Below are 21,608 nucleotides of genomic sequence, written 5' to 3' on the forward strand. Positions count from 1 at the left end.
CGGGGCCAGGCGCGGCCGTTGCCATAGCTACAGACACAGCCTGGAGAAGAGGGGGGCGGGTCCGGGCTTACGTCATTCCTAGCGCGACGCTGCTCCGCGCCTCCCGCCTCTTTCGGGAGCGAGACCCTCCACCCGCCTCCCAGGCTCTCCACCTGCGCGCTCCCCCAGCTCGCGCCCTCCCCCTCTCTGCGCCGGCGCGGTGCCCGCCAGGGCGCGCAGGGGAGCCCGCGAGGCGCATGCGCGGTGCGGGGCCCGCCGCCGCTCTGGTGTCGTCGCCGCCGCCGTCGCTGCCGTTGCCGCCTCCCTGCCGGCAAGTGTGGGAAGGAGGAGCTGAGGGCCGCCGCCGCCGTTGCCGCCATGGGGGTGAGTGAGGCAGGGAGAAGAGACGCGAGGGCCGGGAGCGCTCCCCGCTCCCTTCGCCCCCTGCGCCCCCATTGTTCCTTGAACCCCCCCTCACGTGACCCCGACACCCTCCGGCCTCACGTGACCCCCCAACCCCCACATGACCCGGCTCCCCCATTCTAAGTGTCCCCCAACTCGGCGCAGCCCGGGGATCCCTTGGGGAGCCCCCTTCTCTGGGCTCCACCCCCTTGGGTGTCCCCCCCCCCCCCGCTCCCCGTCCCCCGCCCCCCGCCCCCGCCCCTCGCGTCGCGCCCGCCCCGCCTTCTCGGCTGACCTGTTATCTTCCTGGCCTCTCCCCGACCTCTGCGCGGTCCCTGGGGTACCCCCAGCCCCCAGGCGTCACCCATCCCCTGGCTGTCACCGGCTTCGCGGCTCCCCACATCCCAGGCCGACCCTGGCGTGGAGGGAACTGAGGCCCGGAGAAGAGGCACCCAGCCAAGGTCACACAGGCGGGGAGCAGGGGCCAGACCCAGACTCGGGCCTCCCCAGCCCTCCGCCACTGGCTGCGCTTCCTGCTACCCGGATTCTCGGGGAAGCCGGTGCCCCTCCACTCTTTCCAAACCTCTCCACCGGCTTCCTCCTGCTCCTAAAACGTCCCCTTCCCTTCCAACAGAGGCCTGTTCTCGAGGCCTCCTGGAGGCAACGGAGTGGTTCTAATTATTTCTTGGCTCGTGAGTAGGCTAAGTACTACAGGTGGCTTTGCACGGGCCGGCTGTGCGGGTGAGCAGGGGACCGATGGCGGGGCCACTGATGGCTCCAGCCGCGGATGGATAGTGACCACCTGTTCTTCCTGAGCCAGCCTGGAGGTGCGCCCTTCCCTGGCAGAGAGGGTTGGGCAGAAGTTACTCAGATATTTCTGTGAGTTCACCTTCCTGAGTTCCACTTAGAGTAGCATCAGTCATCCCCCTGTAGCTGGCCCTGCCTGGTACCCTGCGTACTAGGTTTTACCTGGAATTTTCCCCACCTGTAGCAAGCCCGGCCTTTGAGCCAGATATCCCTCAGTTCTCTCATCACTGGCCAGCAACACGATACTGTGCCAGTGACGTGGCCTTCCTGAATTTGAATTTTCTCATCTATGTAATGAGGATGATGATACCATCCCTCCCCACCCCCCATGAGAGGATTAAATGAGATAGTGGATGTCCATAGCCACATGGGTGCCTCTCAGTTCGTGGCTGTTATTTTTGCTTGTATTCTCACCTTTTACTTTAGTTGTCTAAAATAGATCTGTGCTATTTTTAATCCATTGGGTTTGTCCCTCCTGGTGTTAACCTAGATTTTTCTCATTTAAGTAGTTATTGACCGAACATACCAACTTGTTAGACAAAAATAGTTGTCTAACCCCTGTCGAAGCACTTTATGTAATCCATGTCAAAAAAACACATTCATCTTGTTTCAGCAAGGAATTTTGGGTACTGCGTACTTCCCATATAGAAAATCAAGCCTAGAAACCTTAGGCATATTTAACCTAGATTTTGCTGAAAGGTCCCAGACCCCAGCTCTTGCTGAAATGAGGTAAAATCGGGGTGCTTGGGTGGCTCAGTCAGTTAAGTGCCCGACTTCGGCTCAGGTCGTGATCTCACGGTTTGTGGGTTCGAGCCCCGCGTGGGGCTCCGCACTGACATTGTAGAGCTTGCTTAGGATTCTCTTTCCCTCTCTCTCTGCCCCCACTGCTCCGCCCCCACTCATGCTTTCTCTCTCTCAAAAATAAAAGAAAAGAAAGAAAGAAATGAGGTAAAATCTGGGCCCCTGGTATCCACTCTGTACGTGTCTACCCAGCATCAGCCACGACAGACTGAGCAGAAAACGAAAGGCATAACGTGCCATTCTGGCCAACACTTCCTTATTGGTTGCGTTGAAAGCAGGACTCAGAGATACTGCGACCCTTGCTTCCTTTAGGGCCTCCCCACATTATTACTCTTACTTCACAGATGTGTTTCTCAGAACAGCCCCTACCTAGTCTCTTCTGGCCTAAAGCTCACTGCAGAAGAGAAACTTGAATCTTCCTCCCTGAAACAGAGCTGGAACCCTCTCTCTCATTATGCTCATTCCTCATGGGTGGGGACTGTGGACTCCCCACGTCAGTGTCAGGAAGGCCAGTGTTTGTAGCGATCACCCTCTGTTGGAGGGCCCTGCTGCGTTTGACAGCCTGACCTCAGGCTAAGAGTGGCGTCAGACCGAGCGCCCTTCTCTGCTTCAAAGGTCTTTTCACCCTTGATGCCACAAATGTGTGGTCTTTTAGGAATTAGAATTTAGAGCTGTGGCTCCCTTTGCCAAAAAAACAGGGTTTTTTCCAGACACTGGATACTTTGAGGGGTGAAGGCATTGGCACCGAGAAGCTGAGAGGTGCTAAATCTCTTTTCTGAGATGTGCCTCCTGCCCCCATCTGTGTGCTTTTTGTTTTTTAATTTCTCTGTGTGACTCCTGGCAGTCCTAGAACTGCCTGTGGAGACACTGCTTTGATAGGAATAGCAGGGGAGGGGGGCTCTTGGGGGGGGTTGCTCAGTCAGTTAAGCATCTAACTTTGGCTCAGGTCATGGTCTCAAGGTTCGTGAGTTCAAACCCCCCTTCGGAATTCTCTCTCTGCCCCTCGTGGGATCATCTCTCTCTTTCTCTCTGCCCTTCATTCACTCACACGCTCTCTCTCTCTCTCTCTCTCTCTCTCTCTCAAAAAAAAAAAAAAAAATATATATATATATATAGCAAGGGGAGGAGTTTCACAGCTTCGTGTGAAAACACTTATGTAATATGTAACACTTGATAACAAGTGCTGTATAAATGTAGTGTAGTTGATGTTGTGGAAGAAGCTCCCACTTTAGGGTTCAGACCTGGATTTGAATCTTGGATGATTCATTCAGCAGGTATGGACTTAGTACCTACTGTTTGCTGAGCACTGGGTATACATTGACTAATTTTACCAATGTGACCTCTACCTCTGCCTCTACCTCATGGAGTGCACAGTCTGGTGTGAGTGGGGGGAGGGGGTGGTAGGGAGACCTCTTTGAGAAGTCTTTTCACTGTCTCTGTGACCCTGAAAATGATCTCACCCTCTGTGCCTCAGTTTTCTCATCACAGAAATGGGCACACATAACTTGGTGAGTTATTATAAAGACCAAAATAAATCATCTTTATTTTTTTCTAATGTTCTGTTTACTTATTTATTTATTTAAAAAAAATTTTTTTTAACGTTTATTTATTATTGAGAGACAGAGCATGAGCATGGGAGGGACAGAGAGAGAGGAGGAGACACAGAATCTGAAGCAGGTCCCAGGCTCTGAGCTGTCAGCACAGAGCCCGACGCGGGGCTCGAACTCCCAAACCGCGAGATCATGACCTGAGCCGAAGTCCGACGCTTAACCGACTGAGCCACACAGGCGTCCCTGTTCTGTTTATTTTTGAGGGGGGGGGGAGCATGCGAGCAGAGGAGGGCAGAGAGAGAGGAAGACAGAGGATCTCAAGCAGGCTTTGTGCCGACAGCAGAGAGCTCAGTGTGGGGCTCAAACCCACAAGCGGTGAGTGAGATCATGACCTGAGCTGAAGTCGGATGCTTAACCAACTCAGCCACCCACCCGCCCCCCTAAATCATCTTAAAGCGCAGAGTGTGGCACTAGCGGATCCTTGTAAACAGAAGTCCTTATCTTTGGCATCTGGTACATTGTATCATTTTGTCCTAGCAGCATTGTTAGCCCCATTTTACTGATGAGGAAATCGAGATTCAGAGAAACTAAGTAACTGGCCCAAAGTCACACAGCTACTCAGAGGAAGAGCTGAGTATCAGATCCAAGTCTCTTGGCTCAAAATCCCACACTCTTTTTATTATATAAAGCTCCCCTGGGAAAGACACTTAACCACAATGAGCTTTACTGTTCACTGTGCCGATTTCCCATTTTAATTAGGAGAATTTTCCGGTGTTCCTGCAGGATAGCCTTACCTCCACAAGGCAGGGCAAAGCTAATTGGAACAGTAGGAGACCACTTTTCCTAGTGTGTGCTAGGTTTGAGGGAGAGCCCCTGCCTGTCCCGGCTGCAGCAGCCTGCCGCATACCCCGTGTGCAGGGACTGAAGCACTTAAGGGTCTCTTTCATTATCTGCCGTCTCGGGCCACGGCAGCCCCAAGCCTCACTCTGAGGGTTGCCTGGCTTGCCTGTTCCCTTGCATGAATGAGCCCATAAATCTCCCGGAGGCCTGGGGTTGGCCCTCCTGCTGCTTGTGCTTAGGAATTACTTACTTCATGTGCTTAGAAATGAGATGCTGTGGCGGGAACCCACGTTTCAGTGCTTTCTGGGTCCCAGGAGTCACCTGCACCTTTGATCTCTCGGCTCTGTATTGTGTTAAGGGAGAACTAGCATGCAGAGAGGAGGAGGGGAGCTCGTCTCGGCTGTAACGGCGTGCTGACTTCTGACCTGTCCTTCCAGCTCTTCTGTGAGGCCAGCATTCGTGTCCCCACTTTTCTGGGGATGGGCTTGCTTTCATAGGGCATGCAAGGGCGGCGGGAGGAGCACTGGCCTGGCCTGGCCTGGCCTGGCCGATGCCAAAGCGCATGTTCTTTTCTTGGAGACCTGCTGTCTCGGGTTTGCCTGTTCCTCACCCCTACCTCAGTGTAGAGGTAGGGCCTGGGGCAGCACCGTGTGGGCACGGTGGGAGCGGGGCAGCCATTTCCAAGCCAGAAGGGATGAGAAATGAATTGCTGAGTGGCTACCTTAAGGGCACCTGAGGTCTCGCCTCTGTCTTGGCAGGACTGAGACGGTCTTTTGACATTGATGTTGGCCTTCCCGTTGGGAGACAGCCTGGCTGGTGGAACAAACCCTGGATCTGGGGCTCAAACCCTGGGGTTGAATCCTCTGCCATTTGCTCTTGGGGGAGCCCTACATGAGTCACACCATCCCCTTGAGCCTCAGTTTCCTCATGTGTGAATGGACAGGATGGCTTTTGCCCTGAGGAGCAAAGCAGTTATTTGTGAAAGTACTTTGCGAGCGGAGTGTATCCCTCAATGTTGTTTTGAAATTCAGATTCCCAGAGGAAAAGGTGGATGCTCTAAAACCTGCGTGTAGTAGAGAGGGGCTGGTCCTGTCCCCAGTCAGTCCTAGCATTATGAGGACAGTCTGCTTGCTTCTGTTTGTTCCTTTATTTATTTGTTTATTTTTAACTTAAAAAAAAAGTTTATTTGTTTTGAGAGAGAGAGAGAGAGAGAGAGACACAGCGCAAGTCGGGGAGGGGCAGAGAGAGAGGGACAGAGAGAGAATCCCGAGCAGGCTCTGAGCTGTCAGCGCCGAGTGATGCGAGGCTCAATCCCACAAAGCTGAGAGATCATGACCTGAGCCGAAGTCAAGAGTCAGACACTTAACTGACTGAGCCACCCAGGCGCCCCTGTTTGTTCCTTCCTTTAGGGAGGTGGGAAATGGGGTCTAGCCTTGCTTCCAGCCCAGTACTCAGTGTGGGGATAGTAAATAGCTGACGTTGGGTGAGTTTACACCTAGAAGAGCAGTTCCTGTGAGTTCCTTGTATCCAAGCTCTTGCCTTCTGGTCCCTTGAAATAAGAGTTAAGCAGTGTTGGGGAGCCTGATGGCTCAGTCCGTTTAGCCTCCGACTTCGGCTCAGGTCATGATCTCGCAGTTCGTGGGTTTGAGCCCCGCGTCAGGCTCTGTGTTGACAGGTCACAGCCTGGAGCCTGCTTTGGATTCTGTGTCTCCCTCTCTTTCTGCCCCTCCCCGGCTTGTGCTCTGTCTCTGTCTCTCAAAAATAAATAAATGCTAAAAAAAAAAAAAAAGAGAGAGAGTTAAGCAGTGTCATTCCTTAGAGAGCCGAGGGTAGAATTTATCCTGAAACTTGTCCAGCAGCTGGTTTTTTCAACTCACCCTTTGCTGGGGCCAGTCGGTGTCAGGGCTAAGGTGCAGCTAGAGGTAGTAAAACCTCTCTCTGGGGAGCTCGGGGCACTGAGAGGTGGGGTCCGAAGAGGCAGTGCGTTGGTGCAAAAGCAGAGCCGTCCTGCCCGTGCCTTTGGGTGCCTTCTGGTGCCTTCAGGAGTTGGGCCGGGCGGGTGGGCAGCTCGGGATGCCTGCGCTGCTCTGGGCTTCCCGGGGAGTGAGAGCGAGGGCCCTCGTTCACTGAGAACAGGCCAGACTCATCCTCACCGGCTTACACCTCCAAGGACGCCTTCTGAGCCTCATTGGTCGGATGAGGAAAGGAAAGGCAGAGGGAGGGCTGCGTCTTTTCCGAATACCACTCCGAAGAGACCTTGGATAAAGCCTGTCAGACTCCAGATGGGCTCTTTTTCCTGTGTCATTAGCTTTTTACAAGAGGGTGAGAGAGTCTGTTGAGGCCTGAGAGAGCCCCGCGTGAGCCTTAAAATAGGATTTGCTCTGCACGCTGTTACGAGTGGTTTGCCACTCGTGCCTCTGTGCAAGGACGCTCTCTCTTTGCTCCTCCCCTGTTGCCTGGGTGCCCTGCGGCGCGGCCTTGCTGACCGTGTGTCAGCCTGGCCTCTGTCCTCAAGTGAGCCCTTCGGTCTGCCCTTGTCGACACTAGGTGCGCAGTGTGCGCGGCGCTTCTGGGGAACAGAGCGCCCTGGCCCCAGGTTAAGAAAGGGGACCTGGTCCCAAAGGGGCTCCCCCAGACCGAATCTTTGCCTTCTGGAGCTGGAAGACACTGAAAAGGCTTTGAATAAACTTCTCCTTAGGAACAGCTTTCAGCGGCTACCTCAGATGCCTCCCTGAAGCCTGCCCTGAATGTGTCTAAAATTAGTGGTTGCCTCCTTAGGAGGGAAAGGATGAGTGCATATTTATTAGGCACCTGCTGGGGCCCAGGCTCCGCCGCAGCCATTGTCCTGTGCTCTCACTGGGTCCTCACAGCCACCCGTCAGTCCCGAGGGTCAGCAGTCTTTCTGACAGGGAAGCCGAGAAGTCTAGTGATGCTCCCGAGCTCTCGTGACTAGAAAACGCTTGGGTCTTTCCCACCCCGCCAAGTGTGCAGCAGGCGGGACTGGAAACTCCTGCCGCCGAGGCCAGGCCTCGGTTGCTCAGAGGCAGAGTGAAGCTTTGGTTGGCCACAGCCCTTCCAGCCAACTTTGGTTTTCCCTGTTGCAGAGGAAGTCGAGCAAAGCAAAGGAGAAGAAGCAGAAGCGGTTGGAGGAACGAGCAGCTATGGATGCCGTCTGTGCCAAAGTGGACGCCGCCAACAGGGTGACTCCCCTCCTTCCCAAGTCCCTTCCTCCTAGAACTTCAACTTGGTTTTTAATTTGGCTTCTTTTGGCGCCACCCTGTGGCAGAATTTTGTTACTCTCCAGCCCACACCTCCACGGCCTCCTTGCTGCGGAGGCAAATGAGCCAAGCCGCAGCCCGCAGGGCCCGAGATTGGCGAGGGCGTGCGGGCAAATGTGGACTCAGGTGGGGGTGGCTGCTTCTCTCTGTGGGTCTCCTTCCGTACCAGTGGAAGGAGGGTCCGGAGACGTTTTTGTTAGGATTTTGCATTTTGGTGAGGAAACCCCCCTGGTAAAATGTGATACGGTTTTCTCATTCGTTCCTTCAAACATTAGTTGACCGACCGTGAGGTGCCAAAGGCTGTGCCGGCACCAGGGGCCGGGGGCAGCAGCCTGGTTCCAGGGGCCGGAGGCCAGGAAGGAGTAGCTGTGGAGCTAACCCTAACCCTAACCCCAGGGGTCCCAGGAGCAGGCTTGGCTTTCAAACAACCGAAGACATTGCGGTCATCCTTCCTGCCCCCATTTCGTATCCCATTTTTGCCCTCATTTTAGCCCACCCACTAAACAGTCCACATATATAAGGAGGTGGTTCAGGGGCATGGTTGTTCCAGTTTGGGTTTTGACCAGGTGAGGCTGGTTGGGGGCTTCTTCGAAGTATGTAGGTGGATCAGGGGGCCTCTCTCTTTTGGCTCAGGTGACCTAGAAGCCAGTATTAGTGTTAGGCGAGTAGAGTCTCTTCTTAGCTTGTGACATGAGGCTGACTTCAGTCTCGGGCCTTCTTACTAGAACCATCCCTACCTGTGATTCCAGAGCTGAGGCAGGTGAAGGGTCTGTATGAAGGCTGCTCCTGGGCCGGAGCTAAGCCTCCCAGTGTGGGGCTGCACACCGTCACACCTCGGGGCAGAGCCTGCGACTGGGCCACGCCTGCGTTTGTGCTACACCTCTTTTCTTTCCCTCCACAGCTTGGAGACCCTTTAGAGGCTTTCCCAGTGTTCAAGAAATATGATCGAAATGGGTGAGTGTTTCACTCTCCAGCTGTTGTCTCCTTGAGGGTCTGAAGGGATTCACCTTCCCAGAGTATGTTTCCTCAGACCCGAATTTTCTCATTTGTTATGAAAAAGAAGAAGCTATGGCTCATGTCTTGTGGGGATAGAATCCCCTGGTCAGGGTGACAGAGGAGTCCCTAATGAACAAAGATTGCATAATCTTAGACTGAGGTTTCTTTAGGATTTGAAATTGTCTCTGGGTGAGGAATCATAGAGCTGAAGAATCATAGAGCTGAAACAAACTTGAAAAATCTAGGCTGACTTCCTCCTTTTATGCAGGGGGAAACCGAGGCTCAGAGAAGCTGGATAAGATTTCTGAGCTACAGAGTTTCTCTCTGGCAGCTGAGGGGGCTTTTCATTCTCAATCTAAAGCTCTTTCCTGGAGTGTATGGTGTAATTGTTAAAAGCCACTTACTAGGGGCACCTGAGTGGCTCAGTTGGTTAAACGTGACTCTTGATTTTGGCTCAGGTCACAATCTCACGGTTCATGATATTGAGCCCCTCATTGGGCTCTGCACTGACAGCGGGGAGCTTCTTTGGCATTCTCTTTGTCCCTATCTGTCTGCCCCTCCCTCGCTGGTGCATGCTCTCAAAAAGTTAAAAAAATTTTTCAGGGCACACCTGGGTGGTTCAGTGGGTTAAGCGTTCAACTTCAGCTCAGGTCATGATCTCACGGTTCATGAATTTGAGCCCTGTGTCGGGCTCTGTGCTGACAGCTCAGAGCCTGGAGCCTGCTTCACATTCTGTGTCTCCCTCTCTCTCTGCCCCTTTCCTGCTCATACTTGGTCTGTCTCTCTCTCTCAAAAATAAATAAAAATTTAAAAAACTTTTTTAATTTTTTAATTGTGTATATATATATACATATATATATGTATACATATGTTTATTTGTTTTTGAGAGAGAGCAAGGAGAGGAAGGGCTGAGAGAGAGGAGACACAGAATCCGAAGCAGGCTCCAGGCTCTGACCTGTCCACACAGAGCCCGACGCGGGAAAAAAAAAATTTTTTTTTAAAGCCACTTACTGGCTCTGTGACCCTGAACAAGTGACTTAACCTCTCTATGCCATTTTCTAATCAGAAATGGGTCTAATAATAGTACCTTCCTCATGGATTCGTCACAAGTATTAGATGTAAAGTGCCAGTGCCTAGAGCTTACCAAAAGCTGGATCAGTGTTGACTGTTACTACTACTGTTATTGTTGCTAATCCAATTTATTGCTGTGGGATCTGGATTAAAGCCCCCTTCCCCTTTCTGTCCTTTTGGTTTATAAAACAGGAAGCATAATCTGTCTTACCAGAGATGCTGTTGGCTTAGGGAAAAACAGGGGTTATGATTTTAGAGAATCATAGCTATGGGTTTGAATCAAAACTGTAACTCTTAAGAACTATATTCAGACAAACCACACAACTTAAGCCTCATTTTTTTTGTAATCTGTTAAATGGAGTGATAATGCCGAACTTGCAAGGGTTTTTTTTTTGTTTGTTTGTTTTTTGTTTTAGTTTATTATTTGTTTTGAGAGAGAGAATGAGAGCATGAGCGCATGAGCAGGGGAGGGACAGAGAGGGAGGGAGACGGAGAATCCTAAACAGGCTCCACGCTGTCAGCGCAGAGCCGGACTGGGGGCTCGAAGTGATAAACCGTGAGATCATGACCTGAGCCGAAATCAAGAGTCAGATGCTTAACCGACCAAACCACCCAGGCGCCCCTTGCAAGGTTGTTTTAAGGAGGCGAGAGAATTATATCCAGTTCTGTAAGTAGCAGCTGGTATGAGTATTTTAGTCAACAAGAAAGACAAATGTACGTATGAAAATTAGGAAGCAAACGCCTTGGTAGGTGACACTGTATCTGCTTTTCATAGTTATGTCTGAATTTGATAGTGTCACATTCATTTGTTCTTCCTGTCTGTGATCAGATGCGCTACAGTTCCTCCAGTAGCCTTGTCATTCAATGTCCAGGAAGTCCTTTGACATAGTTTAGGGATACCTTACTGTGATATCTTCTAGTGTTCCATATTCAGCATTCCTGCTGACTTTCAGAAATATGGAACAGCTCTGAAGCAGGCACTGCCAGCTGACTCTGGGCTCCTTTGGTGCCTAGAATTTTGTGTGATCTGTGTGGCTGTGATCCTGCTTGAATGTACTTCAAGAATTCAGATTAATGGAGGATTCATGTCTGCAGACTGGTCTTAGGAAAATCTACAGCTAAAACAGATGCAGTGCTGTGTTTGGGCATTTCTGACTACTACACGGTCAGTACTCAAGGAAAGGAAGACTCTTCAGGGCCAAAAAGTTCTGAATTTATAAGGCTGAGCACATGTGCAGGTCATATGGCGTGCCAGGCAGCAGAGGTGACAGTCGATTCCAACGACATCCTCTGAGGGGTTGTGTCAAAGGCCGCTGGAAGATGCTGATATGGGAACTCTGCAAGGACTCAGCATCACTGACTTCAGTCTTGTCATAATCCGGCACTACCTAGAGACTAGGATTTCATACTTTGGCCAAAGAGTTTAACTGTAATTTATTAAAGTTTTATTTAGAAGCACATAGATTAAGACACCTTAACATCTACAGCATATTTGTTAGTTTAAGAAAACAGCATGGAGTTGGACCCCATTCCACCCCATTTGATCAACCAAGAGCATCTGCTGTGTCCTCAAAGGAAATGGCAGGCAGTACTCCTCACGGGGGTTATGGGCCATGGACTTCTCAAAGGGTCTGAGGTGACCCAGCCACTTTCAAGGCCCCAAGGGAGCCCAGAGATTAAATGCCTAAGGGCAGGAACTAAAGGAGTCAAGACTCTAGTGTTTATAACAAAATACAGAAGAGCTGGATTTCAAGCTTTGCTTGAGAAAGCAAAGAGGTAGCAGAGAGGGGCAGAAGTTTACAAGGTGCTGAGTCTGATAAGGGCCTCACGTGGGGGCAGGAAATGGGACTGTGGTCAGGGTGGTGGGCCGGCGATGACAGTTGTTAATCTCGGCCCGCAAGGCTTCATCCTTCACAGGCATCTTCTGTAGTCACAGTCCAGAAGGCAGGGCACAGGCTTGGCTTTTCTCTGTAGATTAACAGACCAGGCCCGTTTCACTGGCAGGCTCTCAGGGTGGCAGGTAGCGCTCGGGCCTGTAGCCGGCTCCACACACCTCTGTTTCCACTTTGCAGGTTAAACGTCTCCATTGAGTGTAAGCGAGTGTCCGGACTGGAACCAGCCACCGTGGCCTGGGCCTTCGACCTGACCAAAACCAACATGCAGACCATGTAAGCACGCCCCGACGGGTCTTGCTCCTCCCCTTCTGGGGTTTCCCGCCCTGACTGCCCCCACGTTTCCCAGGTACGAGCAAAGCGAGTGGGGCTGGAAGGACCGAGAGAAACGGGAGGAAATGACAGACGACCGAGCCTGGTACCTCATTGCTTGGGAAAGCAGTTCCGTCCCTGTTGCCTTTTCTCACTTCCGGTTTGACGTGGAATGCGGAGATGAAGTCCTGTACTGGTAGGAGCCCCAGCTTGGGGTGGGCGTGGGGAGGAGATGCTGACACTGCTCCAGGCGTCCAGCCGGGTGGCAGAATCCACTGTCCCCGTCAGGGTCTGCAGGCTGCCAGGGCCCCAGGCTCCTCCGACAGGCCCTGCCTCCCCATGCTCACGTCTCTGCTTTCTTTGTCCAGCTATGAAGTGCAGTTGGAAAGCAAGGTGCGGCGGAAAGGCCTGGGGAAGTTCCTCATACAGATCCTGCAGCTCATGGCCAATAGGTAAGGGCCACCCTGCGTGTCGCTCCGTTGCAAGGATCTGCCTCTGAGCCATCCGCAGTTCTTTGAGCCTCCGTGGAGGACAGGGCCCATAGGAACGTTTTGGAAGAAAGGCGTGTAGATAGAACCCTCTCAGTAAGAGTCCCTGCCCTGCTGGGACTCCAGATTTTGTACATGCGTTTCGATGCAGCGTTGCCTCAGAGAGCCTGTTGTGCCCCAGTCGTGGGGGTGCAGAGAGGAAGTGGAGAAGAAGCCGGTCAGGTGGGGGCCTGATGGCCGTGCGGTCTCGTCAGCCCCGTAACAGAGGGAGCACTGAGCGCTGTGGGTGCCCAGCGCGGAGGTAGAGTCAGGGCGCAGAGCAGCGCTCCTCACGAGCAAATGGGAGACAGCAGGCAGAGGCATGAAAGAGGAGGCGTGATTTCGCATCTGTTTCTCTTTCTGGAAGGTGTTCTCTCTGCTTTCTTCTCAGCACACAGATGAAGAAAGTTATGTTAACTGTATTTAAACACAATCATGGCGCCTACCAGTTCTTCCGAGAAGCACTGCAGTAAGGAGCTGGGCCCCGGTGTGGGACTCTCTGGGCAGTAGGAGGTGCCTGCCCCAGGGTCCTGGCCCTCGCCCTCGCGCTCATTCATCCTGAAGCCTGAGCTCCCGGTCCAACGGTCCATGGGAGTGGCCTGGGGATCAGTGAGATGTGTGACAATGCCCTCTGGCTGCGCCCTCACTCCTAGGGGTCTCACAAGTGCGGCTGGTGGAAAAGTTCTCAGGCCGGGGAGGAAGGCAGTCAGCTGCCCGCAGTCCAACGTTTCTTCTTGTCTGCCTTGCAGATTTGAAATCGATGACTCTTCCCCCAGCATGTCTGGGTGCTGTGGAGAGGACTGCTCCTATGAGATCCTGAGCCGGAGGACCAAGTTTGGGGACAGCCAGCACTCCCACGCGGGCGGGCACTGTGGTGGCTGCTGCCACTGAGCTCCCAAGCTAGAATGCTCTCTCCAAGGCCTGTCTTCTCCCCGGGCTCACGCTGCCGGCCAAGTGCCCTCAGAGCTGTGGCCTCCTCAGCCCTGCGCGTGCCAGGCTGCAGCCTGAGAGCACAGAACCCTGGGGAGGAGTGGTCCAAGCTGCCCCTCCTCCTCTCTCCTGGAAGAGCAGAGTGCCCAGAAGGAGCAGAGAGGAGAGGGTGCTGAGGGAGGAGCTGGCGGAGGCCGGGCACGAAGCGTATCTTCTCATGGTGGCTGCCTTCTCGCTTGGCCCTTGTGCCCTTGAGCATGAGGTTCCCCACCTTCTCTGCAGATGGATTCCTGACAAGCCCCCTCCCTCCCCCCTGCCACACACACACTTGGACAGATGAGGTGTTTATACCCACCTTTATAAAAGTCCTGGAGCCCCGGGTCAGGGTCTGGCTGGTCCTCAATGAAGAATGGATTCCGTATGAGATTGGGACGTAGAGATAGGCTTCAGAGAGACTCACATTTCATAGATGAATGCTCTGGCGGAGACCGTGGGAAGGCCTTTTGTGCCACGACGCTGGGAAGCAAGGGGCTCTTTCTAGCTGTGCTTTTATGGGCTCACGGCGGCCGGGGAGGCATTCCAGGGGACCAGCCCGTCGGAAGGAAGGCCCCATCCCTCTCTCTGAGGACCAGGAACAAGGTGTGGATGGGGGCGGGGTGGGGGGGCCAGAAGACAGTTGCGTCTCTGGGCTTTTGGACTTGTGACTCGAGCTCTTCGTTCACAGAAACAAGCCGGAGGTCCTGCCAGTGCCTCTCCATCGCCCTTCACCACTTGTTCTCCCTCACCTCACCCCCTCACCCCCTCACCCTGTTCTTACTCTCACAGGGGAGAATAACGTTAGGGAGCCCCTCCCCTTCCCCCAGAAGGATCCCTCGTTCCTGGCGTATTCAGTACTGTCTCCTCTCAGATCTTGGTGCTGATTGCTCTCTGAAGGTGGGGCCCCCCTCCTGCTTCAGAGAGCCCCCAGCCAGCAGCAGGCCCCGCTGCCTGCGCTCCCCAGCCTTGCCCCTTGCTGCCTCAGTGAGGCCCTGGCGCCACTGCCCTGGCTGGCGGCTTCGGCTGCAGCAGGAATGCCTCTCGGTGGCCCAAACCGCTGCTCCTCTCTCTGTCCAGTGTCCGCCTTCGGCAGCCGGCTGGAGCAGAGGGAGAAGGCCTTCCTCCTCTCCCGCGGGATAGAAAGGCTGTGGGTCAGAGCTTCTACTTGCCCTGATCTCCGGGCCTTGTTCCCCTCCCAGGAAAGGTAATGACCAAATTCTTATCCAGGAAAAAGCCCCTGCCGCCTCCCCTTGGACATCCTTGAGCTCTGCTTTAGGGAGTGTCTTAAAGGTTCTAGCCTTTGTGAAGTTGCTCTTCGGAGGTCTGTTCTGACCTCAGCGTCTGCCCCTACCCCACCCTCTGCCCTGACTCAGGTGGTCTATGCTGGCGGGTCTCCCTGGAGCTGTTCTTGCCTCTCCCCTACTTTCCTGCTTGTGCGGGGGCCTGTCGCACGGCCTCCTTCACCCACCCGGCCCTCCTGAGTGCTCCGTGTTGCTCTTGACCCCGCCAGCAGCCGATGTGGCACTCCGTTGGAGAGGGCCTTGCAGCTTTACACTGGAACAAGCCCCCCTCTGCCCCTGCCTTCTGGCTTGGGGAGGGGGGGTGGATTTTACATGGGCGGGGGTGGGGGGGAGAAATTTGAATTGAATTGAATTGCTGGGAGGGCATTGGTGGGCTCCCTCCAAGAATCATGGAATGACAGAAGCATGTTTAGGAATTTTTTTCCTCTGATCCTTATCTCGACACAGAATGGATAGATATTTATTGTCTTAGATCATGGATTTCTGATACCTCCCATTCAAGGGGATCAAAAGGAACCCCACTGTAAATCCTTCATGAGGTGAGTTCAGTGTATGTCGTCTCTTTCCATTCATCGGACACCTGTCACTGAGCCCACTGGCAGATGGGGTGCCTGGTGCCGCACCCTGGTCCTCCTGCCTCTGCCGGTCACTTCCTGCAGGGCTGCTCGGGGTGAGGGCAGGGGTCAGGGCTGGGGCGGGAGAGGCACTGCTTGAGGCCAGTAGGCCACTCTCTGTTGTTGGTGTTGAGCCCATTCAGTTCTCACTTCCCCGGGTCTTGGTTTTGAGAAACAGGGCAGGCCTTTTGTTCCCGGCTTTTTTGTGTGTTTGTTTGGGGCATGTTAAAATATTTTTTAAGACTTTTTTTTTTTTTTTTTTAGTTGTATCCACCGTACTTCAGATTCTTTTTGTTGATGTCAAAAATGTGTATATGACATGCCTATGGTTCTTTTTAACCCTTTCTGGTTTTGTTTTTTAGAGGAAACTGAAGATAAACTCCTTCTTGATATATATTTTTTTCTTTAGCAACTTGTTATCACTGGAATCAAAGGGAAAAGTGATCTCTTTTTGCATTGGTTGTATTTGTATGTCACAAATAAAAGACACTTTGTTCAGCTGCTGGGATGGTGTCCTAATGCTGGGGTGCCATGGGCAGCGTGGTCTCGGGGGACACCCCTGACCTTCACAGTGTCCCACTGTTGGCCTAAACCCTGGCAGGCATGTAGCGTGAGGCTGCACACCCCTTCCTGTGAAGGAGACCTCGGCCTGAGAAAACCTCGGTGTCTGGGGCAATAGCCAGGGGTGGGAACTGAGGCCAAATCCACCTGTTTGTGCCACTTCCCACTGGCCCCGGGTTAGAGGTAAGAGGTCTTTCAAGGGATGCCTGCTTTGTATCTGGGACCGAGACCCGAGCCAGGCGTGTTGTGACATCTGACATCTGACATCTTTGGCTAAATGTAAATTCTAGTGCCCCGGTGCCGTGAGTGGGAGTTGAATAGATTGTCTTTATTTATTTATTTATTTATTTATTTATTTATTTATTTATTTTTTAACGTTTATTTCGTTCTAGAGCATGCGAGAGAGCACGTGCGCGAATGTGCGGGGGAGGGGCAGAGAGAGGGAGAGCGAGAATCCCAAGCAGGCTCTGCACTGTTAGCACGGGGCCCTACTCGAGGTTCGAGCTCAGGAACCGTGAGATCGTGACCTGAGCCGAAATAAGAGTGAGATCATGAACTGAACCGCTCAGGCACCCCGAGCGTGTGTTTTCTCCCTTTTACTTTATCGGATTATTCAGAATATTCTTTGTCTCTTAAAAAGATGCTAAACCCCTCTTCCCTTCGCTGATAAAAGACAAAGGCACAAAGGAAGGGTAACTCATGTCAGGCCTGACAGGACAGGAGAGTTGACAGGCGTGTGACGGATGGAGCTACTCAGTTTCTCTCCCAGGTGGGACTCAGTCCCTGGCCCAGGGTGAGCTGGGAAGAGAAGTAGGAGGTGGGCCAGGAGCTGGTGTTCAGAAGCACTTCCGTGGACACTGGAGGGGCCAGCCTTGTGCTCCTGGCTGGGAATCCTATGTGCTGGAAGGTGGCAGGAGGCCAGGAGGGGCCCCAGGCCACATGGAGTCGCCTGTGCGCTGGCAGGGCAGTGACCTGGGGAAGGCAGGGCAGGCAGGTCATAGTGTTTGGTGACTGTCACTATGTTGTGGCCTCAGCCCTGTGGGCGGGGCACCCCTGGGGGATGGTTTGTGCCCTGGTTGTATCAGGGAGGCACAAAGAAAGGCGTCACAATCCTTGGGAAAAGGAGAGTGTTTCACTGGGCTAATTGTACCACGGATTTCTCCTGTGACAAAATTCTGCCCCCTAAGCTCTTTGTTCCTTGCAGGCTGTTTTAATTTCAGGCAGGAATTCCTTGGGATGACTGTCCCCTCACCACAGGGCAAATGGCCAGAGTTGGAAGGGTGTGGGGCTCTTTCTTGGTCACCGCTGACTGGGGTCTGCGCCCACCTCTTCTCCCACCTTCCTGAGTGGCCTGGGCCCCTCTTTGGTCCCCCAGCGGCTGCGTCATACAGCTGTCCCCACCCTCCCTCCAGCTGTAACTGAAGCTTCTTCCCTCAAATGGCACTTGCTGAAGTGCTGCAGGTGAGCAGAAGAGCAGAGGCCTGCAGAGCTCTTCCGTTTCAGTTGGAGCCTGAGCTCGTTTGAAAAGGACTAGGTTTTGCCAGCGCAAACAGCTTGGTCACCAGGTGATTTCTGCTGGCAGGCTTCGAAGGTGGTCAGTTCAACAACCTTGGTCTTCATGGTGCTGGGGACCAGGGCAGTGCTTTTCTGCATCCAGGCTGCAGGGCCCAGGTACGCGGTCAGGCCCGGGCAGGAGTTGGTCTCAAGGCCGTGTCTTCCCTCTCAGGGCTTGGCCTAGAGAAGCAAGAGCTGGCCTGGCCTGTCGCCAACCTGTTGTAGGGGCAGTCTCTCCTGAGGGCTACCTCTGTCCCACGCAGGGGAGCTGTTGGGAAAAATGGGGACTGGAGTTGAGAAGGCCAAGATGGAGGACCGGCCACCCTGCGGGGACAGAGGTTTACCTACAGAGGAGGCCTGCAAGAGGGTGTTGGGACAGCAGAAGCGCTTGTCGCCTGCAGTGACGACTTGGCAGGTTTTAGCTCTTCTCCAGGGAGGAGGAGGTGGCCATAGCCATCTCATACCTGCCTCAGCTTTTCCTTGATGTCCTGTGCGATCTCCCACTGGACTGGATGAGGAGGAGAGGGTGATGGGTTCAAGGAGAGGCGGTCTCCTTGAACCTGCAGCCCGCTCAGCCCCCTCTGGCCCGGGCCCCCTGCCTCCTGTCGCCTGTCCAGGGACGGAGAGTGGCCTCTGCGAGCCCTCCCGCCGCACACACGTGCACTCACAGATTTACGTTTCCTGGAGGCTGCGCGTGCGTCAGTGGACAAGGTGACTGTGAACCTGTACCCTGGGTTGGGAGTCCCTTCCGTGGGATCTTAATTATAGTAAGGTGAACGTTTGCCGTGGGCCAACAGAGGAAGCCCCTGCTGGGGCCGGGGGTCAGACCACACCGCACCGTGCTTAGTGTAGACCAATCCAAGATTAGAGGGACGAGGCCCTGAAGGGGAGCAACCAGGCTGAGAAGAGCCTGGAGCTTCTGAAGGAGTGGGGCTGTTTATCTTGGAGAAAAGGTTGGGGCAGGGACACAGCCATGAGCCAAGGTGAGTCAGCAAAACTGGAGGTGGCTGTGGCGGCCCTGGGGGACTGGCTCCAGCTGTGCTGCATGACGGGCTGTTAGCTCCTGGGCCCTGTAATGGAAGAAGGTCTGGCATCCCAGGCCCTGCACCGCTGTGTGGTCCTGCCCTCGTACAGGAGGACATTGTTGCAAGGAGTAGGGCTGGGGGGTGGCCTCATCCACCCCTCCTCCCCTTCCACCGGTTGTGACAAAGTAGCCGTGCTACTCATGCAGTGAGGAGCTTCATGAACTAGCAAGGAAGGTCCCAGCCGGCCACGTCCGCATGCTGGATGGTGAGGGACAGTATAGCCTTCGTAGATGGGCACATCGTGAGTGCCGCCACACCCGGAGTCCAGGATGATGCCTGGGGAGTGGACTGGGCAGGGGTGGGGGGAGGGCGGTGAGGAGGTGGCCTTCACTCCCAGGGCAGCCTGTGTCCTGAATGTTGGATACGGGGAGTGAGAAGGGATAAGAAAAGTGGCTGGAGGGCTGTGGGGGCCCAGGGATGGGCTTGTCCGGTGCAGGCCTGGCTGAAAGATGGGGTATCGAGAACAATGAGAAGGAACGGGGGACTCGCTTGTCCTGGGCTACAGGATGGAGAAGAGGTCAGGGGTCTGGTGTCTGAGAGAGGAACTCAGGGTATAGAGTTGAGGGTCCAGAAGGCAGAGGGGTCTGGATGCAGGGTCACAGCAGGATAGGGGTGAGGCTGGGAGCACTGGTGCAGCCAGAGTCATAGAGCAGCAGCACAGGCTTGGATGGTCACATACATGACCTGGGTCATTTTTTCTCTCTCGGCCTTGGGGTTGACTGAGACCTCCATGAGCAGCATGGGATGCTCCTTTTGGTCCACGCTAACCATGATGCCCTGGGGAAGCGCACGGGGAGGGCTTGCGTGTGCTTGGGGGGTGGTCCAGCCTGGCGGCCCCACCCCTCGGCCCATCTCAGTGTACCCATCTATATCATGGGCCCAGGAGCAGTGGCACCCGGGCTTGCAGACCGGAGTGCTCAGTTCTGTTGGGGGTCTTGGTGGGCTGTCGGCTGTGGGGTGTGGGTGGACCCTGCCACAGCAGCGTCCCTGGACTTCACCAAGCCTGAGCGGCTGTAGCACACAGCGCATGAGTGAGGTGATCTTATCTTCGCACATGGCCACTGGCTGTGGGCCGCGGGCCGGAAGGGGTTAACCACTGCTTGGCTCCTGGGAGGTGGCTGAAACTTTCCAACCAGCTGCCAGACCCCTGGGGTGCTGGACAGGACAGCTGCATTCCACTGGGGAGAGCAGCACCCCCTTGTCGCTCTACCTCCCCACCCTCCCACCCCTGCCAAGCTGTGCGGGGGGTGGGGGTGGGGGGGCTCTTGAACGTCTGGCGCCTGCTGACAGCTGTGCCCCAGGAAGAACAGATGCCCCTCTGGGACTCTGCCCACACGCGCCCTGGTGACTGCTCTGCCTGGACCAGGGCCAGCTCAGGTTTCCTAATCAGCCTTTTTCTTCTGGTGAGGCCGGCCCCTCCTGCCTCTTTCTCCTACAGGACTTTGTGTGAAAGCCCCCATTTTGCAGATGGGGAAGCAAAACCAGGGAAGCCAAGGTAGGGAAAGAGCCATTCTTTTTTTTTTTTTTTTTTAATTTTTTTTCATGTTTATTTATTTTTGAGAGAGAGACAGAATGCGAGTGGGTTAGGGGCAGAGAGAGAGGGAGACACAGAATCCGAAGCAGGCTCCAGGTTCCGAGCTGTCAGCACAAAGCCTGATGCGGGGCTCGAACTCACGGGCCGTGAGATCATGACTTGAGCCGAAGTTGGATGCTCAACCGACTGAGCCGCCCAGGCGCCCCAAGGGAAAGAGCCATTCTTTAACCCAGCGAGTCAGTTTTGGATTCTTGAACCCTCCTCCTCTGGACACTGGACCCTTCCCAAGACTGCTAGGGCCTCTGCTGCTACCCCCACCCCAGGGACACAGTACATACAGGCCCGTAGAGAGAGTACAGCTGCCTTCAGTGAGAACCCTGGGGTGGGCTCCTTCCCCCTCTAGCCTTCCCTTCTGCCAGCCCTTGGGTTCAGTGCCCAGCACCCAGTCAACATCCCAGCAGGAGAGTCTAGGCCAGGTGGGGAGAATGGAGACCTCTAGCTCAGGTACTTACCAGCCCTGTGTTAGGTGCTTGGGGAGGTGGTGAACCTCCAGAAGGTGTGTGTGTTGGGGGAGGGGGTAAATCTGAGGGATTTACACCTCCTGGCACTACAGTGCCAAGGTTCAGCCCCTTCCCTAGGCCTCACAAGCTGCAAATTTGGACAGAGCAGCGTTAGGCTGGCACCTTTAATAGAGTGCCAGGCCTGGGGTGGGGGATAACCAGGGTTTCTCTAGCCCATGTATGGCCAGTGGGGCTGGGAGGCCAGCTCTGAGATGGGACACCTGGTATCTTCCCAGCCCATATATGACCCTCAGGCCCTTGGGGACCTGGATTGTGAAGCTGGTCTCCGTAGTAGGGACCAGCTCCCCTATCCCTCCCCGAGGCTTGGGATCTATTCTGCCCCATTGAGGGAAGGGGAAGTAGGGGGTGAACAGCTCGGGCCATAGGATCAGAGCTGGGACCCAGGCTGGGACCTCTAGGCCTCACCCCCCACATAGAGAGAGACTTACAACAATCTGAGTGCCTATGTGTGTGTCTTTCCAGACTTTTATCTACGCACATCTATTTCTCTAGATACTCCTTTGTTTTACAAAACCAAAGTCATATCACGCATGTGTCTTCCTTGCTTTTTTCTTACCTGTTTTGAACTCTTTTAACTGAAGTGTAGCAGACCTACAGAAATTTACATAAGTTGTGAATGTACAGCCACTCATGATGGGATGATCACAGAGCAAACACATTTTTGTAACCAGCACCCCCCCCTCCCCCAAGAGCCCCAGCATACCTCTTCCTAATCTGTCCCCAGGATTCTCACTACCTGACATCTGCTCCCAGGGGGCTTGGCCCTGCCTGCTGTTGCCCTTTGTCTGTACTCCTCTATGCCTGGCCTCTTCTACTCGACATTGTTTGTGGGAGCCATCCATACTGTGGCTGTAGTTTGTTTACTATACAGTGTTTTGTTGGATAAATGCACCACAGGAGTTGTTTGCTGCTCTGGTTGAAGGACAGTCCCTGGCTTGGGGGCAGGATCCCTGGGGG

General features: G+C 54.1%; 1 protein-coding gene across 1 annotated transcript; it reads left to right on the forward strand.

Annotated features, from left to right (window-relative positions):
• Positions 1 to 265: 265 nt before the first annotated feature.
• Positions 266 to 15,046, forward strand: NAA40 (N-alpha-acetyltransferase 40, NatD catalytic subunit). Its single transcript, XM_047071886.1, has 8 exons — positions 266 to 363; positions 7,484 to 7,579; positions 8,559 to 8,611; positions 11,797 to 11,892; positions 11,966 to 12,124; positions 12,297 to 12,380; positions 12,847 to 12,924; positions 13,205 to 15,046. Exons 1-8 carry the CDS (start codon positions 358 to 360, stop codon positions 13,344 to 13,346), a joined length of 714 nt encoding a protein of 237 aa, XP_046927842.1. The 5' UTR covers positions 266 to 357; the 3' UTR covers positions 13,347 to 15,046.
• Positions 15,047 to 21,608: the final 6,562 nt, after the last annotated feature.

This window comes from Lynx rufus, unplaced genomic scaffold (assembly GCF_022079265.1).
Source record: "Lynx rufus isolate CCGP_SWC_20201006 ecotype Redwood Valley unplaced genomic scaffold, mLynRuf1.p SCAF_9, whole genome shotgun sequence".
NCBI classification, from domain to species: domain Eukaryota; kingdom Metazoa; phylum Chordata; class Mammalia; order Carnivora; family Felidae; genus Lynx; species Lynx rufus.